Source organism: Natator depressus, chromosome 8 (genome assembly GCF_965152275.1).
Source record: "Natator depressus isolate rNatDep1 chromosome 8, rNatDep2.hap1, whole genome shotgun sequence".
Lineage (NCBI taxonomy): Eukaryota > Metazoa > Chordata > Testudines > Cheloniidae > Natator > Natator depressus.
In genome coordinates this window covers 559,158-576,243 of record NC_134241.1, presented here as the reverse complement: position 1 = coordinate 576,243, position 17,086 = coordinate 559,158, and the positions used below count along the sequence as shown (strand labels likewise).

Below are 17,086 nucleotides of genomic sequence, written 5' to 3'. Positions count from 1 at the left end.
GTGACATTTCAAAAAGGAATATGGATGCTGAAAGGCAAAATGGAGGCTGTATATAAGAAAAAGTTTCTGAAGCGTGAGGTCTATTCAGGGACAGGAGAGTCTCCTCAGGAGAGCTGGGGCAGGATGGGAACCCCACTGCTTTGGACTAAGCAGTCCAAAGCAGTGTGGATGTGTTTGTACAGCACTCAGTGCACCAGGGCCCTGTCCTGACGGGGCCTTTACATGCTACAACCAGAATGAGCCAAGCTATGGAAAATTAACGTAGTCCTGCCTCACAAAGTAGGGGCATAGCGAGCAGATCGAGGGACGTGATCGTTCCCCTCTATTCGACATTGGTGAGGCCTCATCTGGAGTACTATGTCCAGTTTTGGGCCCCACGCTACAAGAAGGATGTGGAAAAATTGGAAAGAGTCCAGCGGAGGGCAACAAAAATGATTAGGGGACTGGAACACATGACTTATGAGGAGAGGCTGAGGGAACTGGGATTGTTTAGTCTGCAGAAGAGAAGAATGAGGGGGGATTTGATAGCTACTTTCAACTACCTGAGAGGTGGTTCCAGAGAGGATGGTTCTAGACTATTCTCAGTGGTAGAAGAGGACAGGACAAGGAGTAATGGTCTCAAGTTGCAGTGGGGAAGGTTTAGGTTGGATATTAGGAAAAACTTTTTCACTAGGAGGGTGGTGAAACACTGGAATGCGTTACCTAGGGAGGTGGTGGAATCTCCTTCCTTGGAAGTTTTTAAGGTCAGGCTTGACAAAGCCCTGGCTGGGATGATTTGATTGGGGATTGGTCCTGCTTTGAGCAGGGGGTTGGACTAGATGACCTCCTGAGGTCCCTTCCAACCCTGATATTCTATGATTCTATGATTCTAAGCCTTGGAGAAGACACTGTAGGGAACCTTCCCACCCTGTTCCCTGATGGGAGGCAGATACCATGGTGACGAACATGGGACAGATGTCACAAAGTTGCCCCATAGCTTTTTCCTCTCTACATGCTGGGGCTCTGGGAAGGTAGAGGAAGCAGATGAAAATGCTCTAGAGCAGCCTTCCTACCTTCTCACCACATCCTTGTACCCAGGAGCCTGCTTGTCTGACACCGGCTTCAGGAATGGGCCACAGTACCTAGAGGGACAAGCCCAAAGAGGCAGGATAGAATCAGGTTTGTCCCCCACTGTTCACGTGACTCTCGAAGAGGGGGCAGCAGGCCCACTGTTCCTCTTCCCTGGTGCCCATGAAGGTTGATGTGGGGTCAGTGACTAGCAATCCCTAGGGGAAACACAGGAAGGATGGCAAGAAACCTCGGAGTCCACTGTTGGTGGTCGCTAAGGCAGGAATCTGAACTCCGTTTCCTGCTCGAACCAGTGGCTGCCAAGTTAATCAGATGGAATATGCAGGGCCAGCGCCTCGCGTTAGTCCCATCCCTGTAGCAGGAGGCATTCCTGCTACAGAGACGGATGTGGGTGAACCCAGCGAGAAATTATCCATTTTACTCTTGCCCTCATGGAAGGGCCCTGGGGTTAGAGTTAGGGACAGTGTGGACAGGGGCCAGGAAGTTTCATTCCCAGCTCTGCTGCTGCCCCGCAGTCCCAATCTGCAGCCCCTCTGCTATTCTAGCCCTGGACTTGTCTCCCACTCCCCCCAGCTCTGCCACTGCCCTCAGCCCACAGCCCCCTGACACTTCAGTCCTGCTCCCCACACCTCAGCTCTGATGATTCCCCTCAGTTCACTGATTCAAAAAGTCCAAGGCCAGAAGGGACCATTGTGACCTTCTAGTCTGACCCCCTGTATAACACAGGCCAGAGAACTTCCCCCAGATAATTTCCGGTACGAGCTGTCCCCCAGAGATACACACCTGTGGCTGGCTATCATCTTCCAGATGGACAGCAGCGTCTTTTTGAAAAGCAAGTGTCGCAGTGAGTTAGCGCAGCTGAGCGGCACCCTGCACAGAGGAGAGGTTATCAACTCATCATGCCAGATAAGGAGCAGGGGGATGAACTGCCACTGCTGGCCTCCAGGGCACTCGGGAGGAGGGAAGGTCACTGCTCTTTAGCTTGTAGTCTAAACAAAACACCTTCCAGGTAGCTACAGGGCAAGTCTCCCCATCAGAGATCTATGGGGAAGTATTTCCCAAGGCACTTCCTTTGTTTGGGTCCCTCCAGAGACTCTCTTTGGGGTTCAGCTCCGCCGCAACAGTTGCCATTGGACCCACAACTCACAGGCTAGAACAGGTCTTTAGCAGTGGCTGAGCCACCAAGGCACCATGTGCAGAGTTTACTAAAGGCAGCAACACCTGGGGAGGAGTCACGGAGCTCCCGCGGGACCTCGGAGCTCTCTCGGTCTGGTGGTGGAGGGTCTCTTTTGCTCAGATCCACAAAGGGACTTTCAGCGCTGCTGTGATCCACACAATTCCTGCTCAGCTGCCACCTAACCCTCTAGGTGCCTAAACTCACCAGGCCATAAAGGTTCCCTCAGCACCAAAGTTTCTGCCTCTGGGAACACGCTCTGCTGCCTCAGGCAGGTGTCTGGAGCCCCGCCTCAGGTACAAGCCTCAGTGGGACCCTCAGATGGACGGAAACAGGCACGCCGCTGTGTAGCTTGCCTGCGGGGCCCACGCTGGTAGGCATGCTCAGAGCATGGCTGCCCTGCACAGCATGGCCAGGGGGGAGAGGGCAATAACCTCTTTTATGGCCTTTAGCTTAGGGGCTAAGGTACGCACCTCCAGACCCAGGTTCAGTGCCCCTTTCTACTTGGTGAGGCAAAGGGCTTTGCTTTCAGGTAAGGCCCCTCGTCAATGGCCTGTCGGAGAGCCCAAGGTAGGGGTCTTTCAGTCTCTCATGTTGAGGCCATTCCACTTTGTATTAATGAATTAAATATGAACGAGGTCAGAGCACAAGTGAGTATAACTCTATACTCCAGGGGTTAGGGCCCCTATCTGATTAGGGAATCCCTCTTCATGCTTCAGAGAGGGGACTGAACAGGGGTTTCTCACATCCCAGGGAGTACTCTGAGATTAGCTCTGCTCCAGGAAATATTTTGGGAAGTTATCTCGTTAATGTGTCACGGCGCTAAGCAGCAGGTCAGACTAGATGATCACAGTGGGGCCTTCTGGCCTTGGAATCTATGACCCTGTAAGGAAGGCCTCAGCCACCTGACTCCAGGAGAGGGCTCCTGGCTGTGGATCGCAAGCAGAGACAAGTACCTCCAGGCACCCTGGATTTAGGAACTGAATGCTGTGAGGGGGTGGGCCTTAGGATACTTCCCTCTCCTCAGCCTATCCCATTGGCCAGTTTAGGTGGTGCCTGCATAGTGTGCTGATGTTCTGTGGATCCTCATTGTACAGGGATCCGCGGCACCTCACCCAGGCTTTGTGGATGCCGAGGATATTCTAGGCACCTGACATTAGTTGTTGCAATGTCTAAGTCCCTTTGTGGATCGGGGCCTTGTCCCTGCTGCAGCCCTCCAGTTCCCATGTTCCATCCCACGGCCCTACATCATACCTAGCCTCCTGCCACCCAAGTGCACAGAACTCACGTGGGAGTCTATGCGATGGTGGCCTGTCACTTTAAGGGTGTCTGGCTCCTTGTGCTACAAGTGTGGGAATGGCTGTGAAATGAATGAAGCAGGACAAGGAGTCCAGTCTTTTGTCTTTCTCTCCACAGAATGAGACGCAGTAATTGGTGTGAATATCCCCATAGGAGGAGGCAGTGATAGCTCTGACTGGTGGGTATTCGGTGTGCAGCGTTACCACAGTTAGACCACTACTAAATCACAGTGTAGCAAACTGGTAATGAGCCAGGACTTGAGGCACAAGAAGACGCAGGGTTATAGGTAGCAATCATAGAAGGTGAGGTGAGCTGAATCAGGGCAGCCCTGAGGAGAGGCCAGGAAGCTGGGTCCAGAACTGGGCAAGAAGCCGCAAACCACACTGGGGCAAAGGGCTTTATTGTGGTGACTTTTGTTCTCGTTCCTGTCCTGGAAGAATAGATTTTATTTTATGTTCTGCTGCATCCTTTTCTTTGGAAAGCCAAACCAGCTTCTCCAGTGTGTAACAGAGCCTGTCTGTCACACACCCTCCCCAGGGCAGGGCTGGCTCGGCTGCCTCAGCACATCTCCACCTGGGAGCGGGACTGGACTCTTGTGCCTGGCAGAGCATGCCAGGTAACCCCGAAAGAAACACTGGGGTTTCCTGTACATTTGGTTCCCACCCCCCATTTCACTTTACCTGCATTAGGACTAGCATCCAAAGGTTGGATGCTCTATTATCTGCCAGGCATCCAGGGCCCTCTCCTTCCCCCTGTTCCCTGGTGTTCGCTCACCTTCCCTGAGATGACCCCCTCCATGTACATGCTCTCTGTCTTGGGCCCATGGAGACAGGTCCACGCTACGGCATGCAGGTGGAGTGAAGGGGCCACAGCATCAGCAGCACCTACCAGACCCAGGGCTGTGCTACTCACAGCTGTAAGGAGGCTGGGCTCATGAGACTGGAGTCCACCAGGGATGCTCTAGAAGGACTGTAGCTATCACTGTTATCATGTGCGGAGAGATCGTTGTCCTCCTCCAACAAGTGGCTCTCGCCCTGAGCACGTTCTGCAGGCTGCTCCAGAACATCACCCTGGAAACAAACAGAAACGAGGAATAATGCCTGCAGGGGTGGGTACCTCAGTGACAGGGATGCCTGGCAAAGCAGCAGATCAACTGGAATCCCCCAGCCAGGGGACAGACTTGCTGCATGTGCCCGTATTACAGCCAAGCTTCAAGACAAGGTCTTTATGGTCTCCTGGAAGCTGTTCTCTTAGGTGGGCAGAAAGGAGCTGTGAGTCTCCCTCTGTGCATCTGACACTCACTTTCAGCCTGTAGGAGCTGTGAGTGTCCCTCTGAGCATCTGACATTCACTTTCAGCCTTTCAGTCCAGTGGAGACTGGTGGCCAATATCCCCTCACCACACCTTTCTCGTGCTACCAGAGCGGCCACACTCTGTCCATCAATAAGGCAGTCTCCAAAGAACAGCCCAGATGGATGTTACCTTCCGCCGGTCAGTCCAGAAACTAGGAGTGGCGTACGGGGAGGTCCAGGGGCAGAAAAGAAGCAGAATGACCAGTGGCTAACAGAGTTTAGCAAGGGAAGGGGCCTGACCAGTAGCAAAAAGGAAATGGCTGTGAAGGGAAAACTGTGCCATAGGGAGTTTGTGTGGTCTATTGACACAGGTTTGAGCTGGTTCCAGCTCTGGAGGGAAAGGTTGGGGGCTTAGATAGCAGGTTCAGTCACCAAGAGAGGCCACACGGGTACTGAAAGGGAGGCAGCAGACACATGGCAGGGGGAGATGATGATGGACTAGCTGAGGAAAAGGAAGACGGGAGGATGTGATAACTAAGGCACGTGGTCAATCAGGAAACAGGTACTGGTACCTTGGCAAGGAGGGACAGCAGGCCAAGGAGGTTGTAGCATAACTAGTGATCAAGAAGCTACTAAAAGAGCCCACCAGGAAACTGAGATGTGATCCTGACTGGTCAGAGAACAGTGAGGTCACTGGCCTGCAACCCACAATGGAACCCTGAACTTTGCTGAACTGATCGTGCACAGTCAGGAAGGCTTCTCAAAACGCATGGGCCCTCTCCTCTACAGAACTGCTTGCACTCCCAGAGTCAGGACGGTCACACCTTAGGAAGTTCTGGACACCATAAAAGAATCTCGACTCAAAATGTGTGAATCTGAGCCAAAACTTTCCTGGATGTTGTAAGAGAGTCATGGGCCACTCCTGACCAAAAGAGCCAATCCCAAATTCAGGGAAGGAATCTTCCCTTCCTCTTTCAAACATGCAATAGTCCAACCAACACTGAAGAATCTTAGCCTGGCTACATCAGTTCGAGCCAACTACCAGGATCAGTATCCATACCAAACCTTCGGTTCCTGAGCAAGCTCACAGAGAAGCTAACCAAAGGCCAACTACAAGCTCACCTAGGAACACAGGCATTGCCATATTGGATCAAACCCAAGATCCATCTAGTCCCCTGTCCATCTAGATCAGAGAGAAGTGTTACTTAGGGTGCTAGAGGGGGGCGTAACTAGGGGTAGCGGATTGACTCAGAACAGGGCACCTTGGAAAGCGCCAGAGGGTGAGATTTGAGGCTGTGGAACAGGCTCCCCAGGGAGATGGAGGACTACTCCATCATATGGGACTTTGGAAATTGGAGCGAGCCCTATAGATACATCTCCAGGACACCCTTGGCCTGGCTGTACAGGAGAAGCAGGTGGACCCTCAAAGGCACTTTTCATCTCTCGTATCTGACTCTGTGACATGGCAAAGCGAAGAGCTTGGCCACAGATAGCAAGGGTACTGTCCTACCCAGCATTATCATTGCTTTTATTACAGTAACACCTAGAGGTGTGAAACTGAGATGGCCTAGCCTGAGCCCTGCATGGACACACAGGAGACAAAGAGTCTAATACAGAAGACAAAGTAAGGATCATTATCCCCATTTTACAGATGGTGAACTGAGACCCAGAGAGATTGTGACTTGCCCGAGATTTATTAATTGATTTATCCTGTTAGACTGACCTCACACTTGGTAAAGCAACCCTCATCCTTTCATGTATTTATACCTGCTCCTGTATTTTCACTCCATGCATCTGATGAAGTGGATTCTAGCCCACCAACGCTTATGCCCAAATAAATTTGTTCGTCTCTAAGGTGCCACAAGGACTTCTCGAGATCACACAGGCAGTCTGAAAGGAACCCAGGTCTCTAGACTCTGAGTCCACTGCCTTGATAACAAGACTAGGTGTTTTCATGCATTTACCTCCACACTGCCTGGGAGCACCTCCTCCAACGCACTCATGTCCGAGGAAGTCTCATCCAGAAGCAGCTTCCTGTTCTTCTCTTCCTCCTCCATTTCTCCTCCATTCTCCACTGGAAACTGCAGCTCTCTCTGCTCTCCTGAATCCCCTTCCTCCCCTCCTGGAACTTGGGGCTCTCCTGTCTCCTCTCCTAGAATCTGTTCTTCCTCAGCTTCTCCAGCCTCCCAGCCCAGGACCTGCAGCTCTCCTGATACCTGTGGTACCCACTCTTCCCGCACCTCTCTTCCTGGGATGTGCAGTTCCCCAGCCTCTTCTATCAGGAGTTGCAGCTGCCTTTCCTCCTCTCTTGGGACTAGTGGTCCTGCCATTTCTTCCTTGAAGCTCAGGACTTCCCTTTCCTCTTGCTGCCCAGAGCCACAGAAAGCCCAGTGATTCTGTTCTGAGTCTGTGCCACTAATGCAGAGGGGTTCCATGAGGTGGGTCACCTGTAACACAGAGCAATTTATTACCAACTTCAAACTACGAGAGCATGAGTGATTAGGAGGAGGGAGGGATCAGCAGCATGAACCACATAGGGCTCCTCCCTTACAGCTGCCTTTTCACCTTCAGGGACTTCTAATAAAGCACAGTGTCCAAATCAAGAGCATTATTAAAAGAGCGTCAGCCCATCACTTTTTAAATGGTCGGCTCTGCATCAGGATCAGGAGACCCACAGGCAAGACAACCAGCCAGCCACTGTGCCCTCTTTAAATATGGCAGACTTGGACTTTCCTTTGAGAATACAAAAAGAAAAGGAGTACTTGTGGCACCTTAGAGACTAACCAATTTATTTGAGCATAAGCTTTCGTGAGCTACAGCTCACTTCATCGGATGCATACTGTGGAAACTGCAGAAGACATTATATACACAGAGACCATGAAACAATACCTCCTCCCACCCCACTCTCCTGCTGGTAATAGCTTATCTAAAGTGATCACTCTCCTTACAATGTGTATGATAATCAAGGTGGGCCATTTCCAGCACAAATCCAGGTTTTCTCACCCTCCGCCCCCTCCTCCCCCCACAAACTCACTCTCCTGCTGGTAATAGCCCATCCAAAGTGACCACTCTCTTTACAATGTGTATGATAATCAAGTTGGGCCATTTCCAGCACAAATCCAGGTTTTCTCACCCCCCCTCCCTTTCCAAAAACCACACACACAAACTCACTCTCCTGCTGGTAATAGCTCATCCAAAGTGACCACTCTCCCTACAATGTGCATGATAATCAAGGTGGGCCATTTCCAGCACAAATCCAGGTTTTCTCACCCCCCCCCCCAAAAAAATACAACCCCCCCCACACACAAACTCACTCTCCTGCTGGTAATAGCTTATCCAAAGTGACCACTCTCCTTACAATGTGTATGCTAATCAAGGTGGGCCATTTCCAGCACAAATCCAGGTTTTCTCACCCCCCCCACAAACTCACTCTCCTGCTGGTAATAGCTCATCCAATGATGATGGATGAGCTATTACCAGCAGGAGAGTGAGTTTGTGTGTGTGTGTGGGGGGGGGTGAGAAAACCTGGATTTGTGCTGGAAATGGCTCACCTTGATTATCATACACATTGTAAGGAGAGTGGTCACTTTGGATAAGCTATTACCAGCAGGAGAGTGAGTTTGTGTGTGTGTGGTTTTTGGAAAGGGGGGGGGTGAGAAAACCTGGATTTGTGCTGGAAATGGCCCACCTTGATTATCATACACATTGTAAGGAGAGTGATCACTTTAGATAAGCTATTACCAGCAGGAGAGTGGGGTGGGAGGAGGTATTGTTTCATGGTCTCTGTGTATATAATGTCTTCTGCAGTTTCCACAGTATGCATCCGATGAAGTGAGCTGTAGCTCACGAAAGCTTATGCTCAAATAAACTGGTTAGTCTCTAAGGTGCCACAAGTACTCCTTTTCTTTTTGCGAATACAGACTAACACGGCTGTTACTCTGAAACCTTTGAGAATACAGTCATTCATCTAACTGGGCTCTAGGGGTCTCTGTTGCTCCACACTAACAGTTATACATGGCAGAGATGCTCAGAGCATCAGTGTTTCCAAGGCATTGTTCTAGAGCAGTGCTTCTCAAGCGATCTGATGTGGGGGACCGGCAATTTTTTTTCCAATGTGCATGCAGATCGGCAGCTGATGGCTTGCGGACTGGCACCGGTCTGCGGACCACCACTTTGAGTAGCACTGTTCTAGAAGATGGGTCATGCAGACTCTTCTCCAGCTACCCACTGCAGCAGCCCTACCTCCAAGAGGAACTGCAGAAGACTGTCTTGTTCACACTGCCCTGCCTCTTCCTGGAACTCTTCTCTGCCATCCTCCCATACTAGAGGTTCCCTGGACTCCAGCCTGCGATCCTCTTCTTCTTGACTGCTTTCCTCTTGTTCCTCCACAGCGGCCTCTTCACTCATCCTCCAGCTCCCCACCTCCAGCTCCAGGCTGGAGTCCCAGGAGCTGCTGAGAGACAGGCAGCCACTGCTCTTCACAGAGTCACTGGGAGATTCTCTGTTGGACTCCAACCACAGCCACGCACGACCCATCTGCAAATACACACAAGGGGACAGGTAAAGCCATTCGTTTACAAATTAATCCCAAACTGCACAGACTCCAGCTCATTCCCTTGCATGCTCAGAAAGCCGAACATTGGAAAACCTACATTCGGAGCAGAACCTACTCCTGACCCCAGAGGTCACAGCCCATTTTCTGCTGCAATCAAAGGCTCCCGCTGCACCACAGAAACTGTAATTTCTGAGTGATTGGACCTAAGTTTTTATACTACTCTCCTCTCTGGCATCTCAGCACCCAACCCCTGAGGGCACTCATCCTACTGCACTCAGAGGGGACTGGGCAGGAATGAAGCTTGCAGCTTTGTCTGTCTTGTACAGAAGGGGTGCAGGAATGTGAGAATGCAGCTGACAGAAGCAAGAGTTCCCCGGAGGAGTGGTGCCTAGGGAACTGGAATGCTATTTAGGTACTGTGAATAATCCCTGATTTCAAGGAATGCTCACCATGACAACCTCAGCTCCCAAGGGAGCACTTTGGAGTCTCCTCAGAACAAGAGCTATAGAAACACTTGTTTTAAGTGAAAGCTGTGATTAGATGGAGAAGGTGGGGTCAGTTGTGTGTGCCAGCCCTACGGGAGTTAGAACAGAAGAAACATAACCACCCATTTGTACTCCACTGGGGGAGAATCCTATGGGCACTTTAAGAAGATGAAAATATTTTGAAAAAGTGAAAAACCATTTCTTCAGATTCTCCTCAACAGCACAGACCCTGCTCATTTAAATGGTGTAAATCCTGTATCATGCTAAAGAAGTCCATGGAGTTGCTCCAGATTCACATTAGAGTAACAAACAGGACTGGCCTATCCTCAAATCCTGAATCCTTGCAATGCAATTCTGACCTGACAGTCCATCAGAAAAACTCGCTTCTAAGCTCTTCTGGATGGACCACAGACCAGTGCAAAGCCCTTGCGAGGCAGCTCTGAGCAGTGGTGTTGGAGTTTCATATTAGTCAGGTGGGGCCTGATTTGCAGAGGTGCTGAGCAGCCACAGCTCCCACTGACTGCACTTGGCACTGGCGGTGCTCAGCATTCTGCAGATCAGATCCCTGGCACCCAACATTCCATGTGGCCTTGGCACCAGGAAAGCTGTTTGTTTACTTTCTGGAGATGGCAGCAGGAGGAGTTTGCTATTGAGACCCTCCTTCAATTTTACTGTTGGAGGAAACAGATGGAATTTGATTCTTGAAATGACAATGAGACAACATGATGACTCAAATTGGTGCTAAGTGAGTGGAAAGGCACAACACAAAAACCTTATTTATCTCCTGTGAGCAGTCTGGACTCTGAAATGTACCGGAAGGCTGAGCTAGGTCTACATTTCTGAAATGTGGCTAGGTTACTGCTACTGCAAGAAACCCCATCATATTGTATGTATAATTGGGGTTATTTTTTCCAATGTGCATTACTTTACATTTACATTTACATTACAGTCAGCAGTGTGCCCTTGTTGCCAAGAAGGCCAATGGCATTTTGGGATGTATAAGTAGGGGCATAGCGAGCAGATCGAGGGATGTGATCGTTCCCCTCTATTCGACACTGGTGAGGCCTCATCTGGAGTACTGCGTCCAGTTTTGGGCCCCACACTACAAGAAGGATGTGGATAAATTGGAGAGAGTCCAGCGAAGGGCAACAAAAATGATTAGGGGTCTAGAGCACATGACTTATGAAGAGAGGCTGAGGGAGCTGGGATTGTTTAGTCTGCAGAAGAGAAGAATGAGGGGGGATTTGATAGCTGCTTTCAACTACCTGAAAGGGGGTTCCAAAGAGGATGGCTCTAGACTGTTCTCAATGGTAGCAGATGACAGAACGAGGAGTAATGGTCTCAAGTTGCAATGGGGGAGGTTTAGATTGGATATTAGGAAAAACTTTTTCACTAAGAGGGTGGTGAAACACTGGAATGCATTACCTAGGGAGGTGGTAGAATCTCCTTCCTTAGAGGTTTTTAAGGTCAGGCTTGACAAAGCCCTGGCTGGGATGATTTAGTTGGGGATTGGTCCTGCTTCGAGCAGGGGGTTGGACTAGATGACCTTCTGGGGTCCCTTCCAACCCTGATATTCTATGATTCTATGATTCACTTTAGCATTGTGTGACCTGTGGATTTAAAAATAATATAGCACTGCACAAATCTGCTCCTGAACTAATTTAATATTAAAGTTTATGTACATGTATAATACATGCCCCGGAAAAAGACCTGTTAGACATGATATGTCCCTGCTGCTTCCTTCATTAAGAAGTGTGTATTGTGGAGAAATTCAGCAGTTTGGATGGTAGGATTCGAGGGCTGAATCTATCAGTTACATACAGTGCATAGTACATGTCCTATTTACTTCCACTTACAATTTCACTTTTGTCTCTCCCTTCCCCTCCAAATACAGGGAAGCAAATATTTGCCAAATTATATCATTTAAAAAAAAATCAGCTGTTTTGGGGTTGAGCACAAATAGCCCTGAATTCTTTATTTACAGTGGAGTCTCCTTGCTCATTCCAACAGCCGAAAGGGTTTTATTTAAGCTCTCTAGAAAAAGCTGAGAAGTGTAAGCCCCAAAAGTAAGTTTTCCAAGAAGATAGTGTGATGTGTGTTCGGAGCAGAAATGCCACCTCAGACTTGCAGGCAAACGCCCCCTGGAGGGTGAGAGACTTACTGCTTGGATATATTTTCAGCCCAGTTTTGAAAGATTTTTGGTCACTTTTAGTATCTTCATTTAGTGACTGGTGCTGTTGCTTCTTTGGGGGACCTAACATTCTCATACTGTTCTTGTCTCGCAATCTGCTTAACATCCAGGTCACACAATGTACAACTCCCATCAGAAGGAGGCACAGCTGGTGGCAGATAAGTTCTATTTTTCCTCGGTTTGGTTAAACTAGACAAACTTCAGTGCATTGTTTCCTGTGCCTTAATGTATCTGCAGCAACCTGGGGGTTACAGTGGACGAGAAGCTGGATATGAGTCAACAGTGTGCCCTTGTTGCCAAGAAGGCCAATGGCATTTTGGGATGTATAAGTAGGGGCATTGCCAGCAGATCGAGGGACGTGATCGTTCTCCTCTATTCGACATTGGTGAGGCCTCATCTGGAGTACTGTGTCCAGTTTTGGGCCCCACACTACAAGAGGGATGTGGAAAAATTGGAAAGAATCCAGCGGAGGGCAACAAAAATGATTAGGGGACTGGAACACATGACTTATGAGGAGAGGCTGAGGGAACTGGGATTGTTTAGTCTGCGGAAGAGAAGAGTGAGGGTGGATCTGATAGCTGCTTTCAACTACCTGAAGGGGGGGTTCCAAAGAGGATGGATCTAGACTGTTCTCAGTGGAAACTGATGACAGAACAAGGAGTAATGGTCTCAAGTTGCAGTAGGGGAGGTTTAGGTTGGATATTAGGAAAAACTTTTTCACTAGGAGGGTGGTGAAACACTGGAATGCGTTACCTAGGGAGGTGGTGAAATCTCCTTCCTTAGAAGTTTTTAAGGTCAGGCTTGACAAAGCCCTGGCTGGAATGATTTAGTTGGGGATTGGTCCTGCTTTGAGCAGGGGGTTGGACTAGATGACCTCCTGAGGTCCCTTCCAACCCTGATATTCTATCATTTGAGACATATTTAAATCATTCTGCTAGTTGACTCTTTCATCATTAGATGCAGGGAGCAGCATTTCATTTCACGACAGTTTCTTTATCCCATTCTCCAACGTTGGGGTAATAGCCCCAAGACAGGTCAGAGCCAAAATCTCCCACTTCCACTTTCAGCTTCCTTTGGCAAACTTAGAGGGAAGGAAGAGGAACAGAGTATGGACAGGATGAAAGGTGATTGGTAATAATGGAGAGAGTAGAAACTGAAGAAGCTGACTGTCAATTTGTGACCAGGATGGGAAAGAGAACCAGGAAGCATTCAACCTGGCTACAGGTATCAAAGAGTTCTCAGATAACCCAGCGAGTCAACAACTGAGGAACCTGTCTTGAGGAAAAGAAGAGAAAACTATAGGGGACAAACCTCATGGGCATCCTTGTGATATGAAGCAAGCAGCTACTTAGAGAGGTTCTTCAAACCGCCTTAGAAAGCAAGCAATAGTAATCAGCCACTCCTTATTAAAAAGAGTGCAGAGAGACCTCAGGAAGAGACACACAGATAATAAGCTGATGTGCTGTCCCCCTGGAGCGAAAATATGAGATGCAACTGCCAGATGGACAGGGCTATTAAGTTGTCTGGCAAGTCTTCACTGATAACACAGTAGAACCATTATGGGGAACTACAGATTTTCTAAGACTTCAGAGATCTTAAGTGGAAAGTCAAGTTATATTCTCCAGAATCCTTTTGGTCCAACAAATGAAGGTGGAAAATACTGGAGATGAACCATTAGCTGCCTGGCTGGTGTGAAGCTGAAGGTTTTGGTTTTGTGGAACACTGGGCCACATTACAGTGGGAGAAGAGGCTGTATGAACAGTTAGGATGGCTAATTTAGATTAATAGATTCCCAGGCCAGAAGGTACCATTGTGATCACCTAGTCTGACCTCCTGCATAGTACAGGCCAGAGAACTACCCCAAAATAAGTCCTATAGCAGATCTTTTCAAAAAACATCCAGTCTCGATTTAAAAATTGTCAGTGATGGAGAGTCCATCATGCCACTTGGAAAATTGTGCCTAGGGTTAATTACCCTCACTGTCAAAAATTTACACCTTATTTCCAATCTGAATTTGTCTAGCTTCAACTTCTAGCCACTGGATTGTGTTAGAGTTCTCTCTGCTAGACTGAAGAGCCCATTATTAAAGATTTGTTCCCCATGTAATCTTAGACTGTAATCAAGTCACCCCTTAACCTTCTCTTTGTTAAGCTAAAGAGATTGAGCTCTCTTTGAGTCTGTCACTATAAGGCAGGTTTTCTAATCCTTAAATTATTCATCACTATTCTCTGAACCCCTCTCCAGTTTGTCAACATCCTTCTTGAATTATGGGCACCAGAACTGGACACAGGATTCCAGCAGTGGTCATACCAGTGCCAAATCCAGAGGTAAAATAACCTCTCTGCTCATACTCAAGATTCCCCTTTCTATGCACCCCAGGATTGCATTAGCTGTTTTGGCCACGGTGTCACACCAGGAGCTCATGTTCAGCTGACTATCCATCAGGACCTCCAAATCTTTGTCAGAGTTGCTGTTCCCAGGGTAGAATCTCTCATCCTGTAAGTGTGGCCTGCGTTCTTTGTTCCTAGCTGTATACATTTAGTTATACCAAAACACACATTGTTTGCTTGCACCCACTTTACCAAGTGATCCAGATTGCTCTGAATCAATGACCTGTCCTCTTCAGTTATCATTCCCTCAATTTTTGTATCATCTGCAAATTTTATTAGTCATGATTTTATGTTTTTTCCAGGTGTGACAATGTGGGAATATTTCATAATATTTTTATGAGGCCAGCTTGTGCCTCAGTTTCCCCATATGCTGTTATACAGTAGGTGGAAAAGGACTGTTTGTGCTCAGAGCAGGATAAGAGACATGGGTGCAGGTGTCACCTGTCTGGGGATAGATCCCCATATCAATGGAGCATTGAAAAGACAATGGCAAAGCTAATTGACCAGACACTGACACCCAGCAAGCAAGGACCCAAAGGGATTTGGATCTCCCCACTTCTCAGCAGGGAGGCTGAGCAACTCTCCCCATCTGGAGAACAAAAGACTGGGAAGGTGCGAGGTGGGGGATCAGAGTTGGGGGCTGGAAGGAGATAGGGCTCTCCCTGGAGGCTGATGAAGGAGGTTAGACTGAAAGACAGAGCTTAAACCAAGGGGTTCAATACAGTTTGGCTGGGCTGACCAGAATGGACTATTCTTTAACCTTAATTCCTCTGTGCTACCCTAAGGACTTCCTGTGCTGTGTTCCAGTTAATGAATAAACCCTACTGTTTTGACAATGCTGTGTGAGTGTCGCTGCAAATGCCTGGTGAGGCACATTAATCCCTGAGGAGTGTACAAGTCTCCAGTAAGGTCTGTCCCAGCTGGACTTGCTGAATGGAGCTCACATTGTAAAGCAGGGGGGCTGAAGGCTCAAAGGTCCAGTCTAAGGAGGCAGTGAAGCCATGTGGCTTACCCTGGAAGAAGAGTGAGATGTCTAGGGGGTCTGGCACACTGAAGGGGGTCCTCCTAAAGACAGTTTCAAAGCACCGATCCTGTGGATCCATGACACCAGGTTGTTGATAAAAAATGTTAAATAGCATACGGCCTAAAATCAATCCCTACGGGACCCAACTGGAAACACAGCTGCTTGATGACAATTCTCCATTTACAATTACATTTTGAGAGCTAGCAGTTAGCCAAGTTTTTAATCCATGTAATGTGTGAAATATTAATTTTACATTGTTTTAGTTTTTTTAATCAAAATATTGTGTGGTACCAAGTCAAATGCTATTCAGAAGTCTAAGCATATTACGTCAACACTATTACTTTTAATCAAACTGGTAATTTCATCCAAAAAAAAAAAACAAACCAGTTAGTATGACAGGATCTATTTTTCCATAAACTTGGCTGGCAGAAGACTAGCTAGAGCAGCTAGGTACCATTAAAACAACATAAGGGGAAGGTGCTAAGTCGTCACAGGTGATATAAACTCAGTGTGTCACAAACAAATTGAAATGATGTGACAAAGAATGGAGAAATCTTTCAGTTGCTTATGTCTGAGTAACAAGCAAGAGGAACTGAAAACTCTCATAGATAAGAAGAAATTTGATATAATTGGCATTACTGGAACCTGATGGGACAATTCATGTCAGGAATGTTAAAATCCCTGGTTATAACTTGCTTAGGAAGGACAGAGAGGGTAAAAGATGGGTGTGTGTGATATGCTACATTAAAGACAACATTACATGTTTAGCATTATTGATCACTCAGGCACAGAATCTTGTGGGGTATGGAAAGAAATATGGTATTATGGGGGCCTTCAATTTGGAAGATGTATGCCGAAGTCTCATGCTGCCAGTAATAAAACATCATTAGAGTTCCTAAAAATGGTACATGACAATTTTCTAGCCCAAAAGGTATTGCACCCAGCAAAGTAACTTTTGGACATTATAACTGATAAAGATAATTAACTACCGGACAGGAAGTTGGTGCTTGTCTCGGGACCAGTGATCATAAACCGATTACATCCAGTGTCAGCAAATAGAGGACAGTCCCAACTATCTATCTATATTTGGTGCTACAAAAGCTCATTTCCCAAAGCTGAGGAAAATGATCAAAATTGATAGGGCAGAAAAAACTCAGACAGAAAAATATGAATGAAAATTGGAAGTTTTTATTAAATGGCAAAAAAAGCCACATTTGCATGATCCAGAGAGAAGAAATGTTGGCTAAAAGCCCACCCCCGTTCAGTGGTAAAATGAAGGCAGAAATTACAATACAAAAACAATATATAAATGGTAAAAGGGGACATACAGAGCAAGCAACATCAACTAGAAGTTAGGCGCTGCAGAAAATTGATAAGGAAAGCTCAAGACATCAGGAAAAAAATTGCTGTGCTTAGTTCTGCCAATCACAGGAGGTTTTTTAAAAAGTCTATAAGGAAGTAAAAACCTCGGCAATGGTACAGACCCTTTATTAGACAGTGACTTGTTAATAATGATGCATGTTGACCTATGATCTAGTCATATCTGAGTTACATTACAGTATATTGGCTGACAAATATTATAATGCAACTAAGGGGTAGATGCGGATTG

The 17,086-nt window shown here is 47.7% G+C and overlaps 1 protein-coding gene across 2 annotated transcripts in view; it reads right to left on the bottom strand.

Moving 5' to 3' along the window:
• BRD8 (bromodomain containing 8) overlaps positions 1-17,086 on the bottom strand; it is a 58,538-nt gene that overhangs the window by 15,073 nt on the left and 26,379 nt on the right. The window contains exons 1-6 of one of the 2 annotated variants that reach the window (XM_074960103.1): positions 9,485-9,716; positions 9,075-9,368; positions 6,797-7,279; positions 4,454-4,611; positions 1,852-1,938; positions 1,053-1,121 (exon numbers count right to left, since the gene is read on the bottom strand). In XM_074960103.1, coding sequence (XP_074816204.1) covers positions 1,053-1,121; positions 1,852-1,938; positions 4,454-4,611; positions 6,797-7,279; positions 9,075-9,368 — 1,091 coding nt within the window. In that variant the 5' untranslated portion in view covers positions 9,485-9,716. Of the gene's footprint in view, positions 1-1,052; positions 1,122-1,851; positions 1,939-4,453; positions 4,612-6,796; positions 7,280-9,074; positions 9,369-9,484; positions 9,717-17,086 lie in introns of those variants that run through there. The other variant, XM_074960104.1, reaches the window with a different exon arrangement.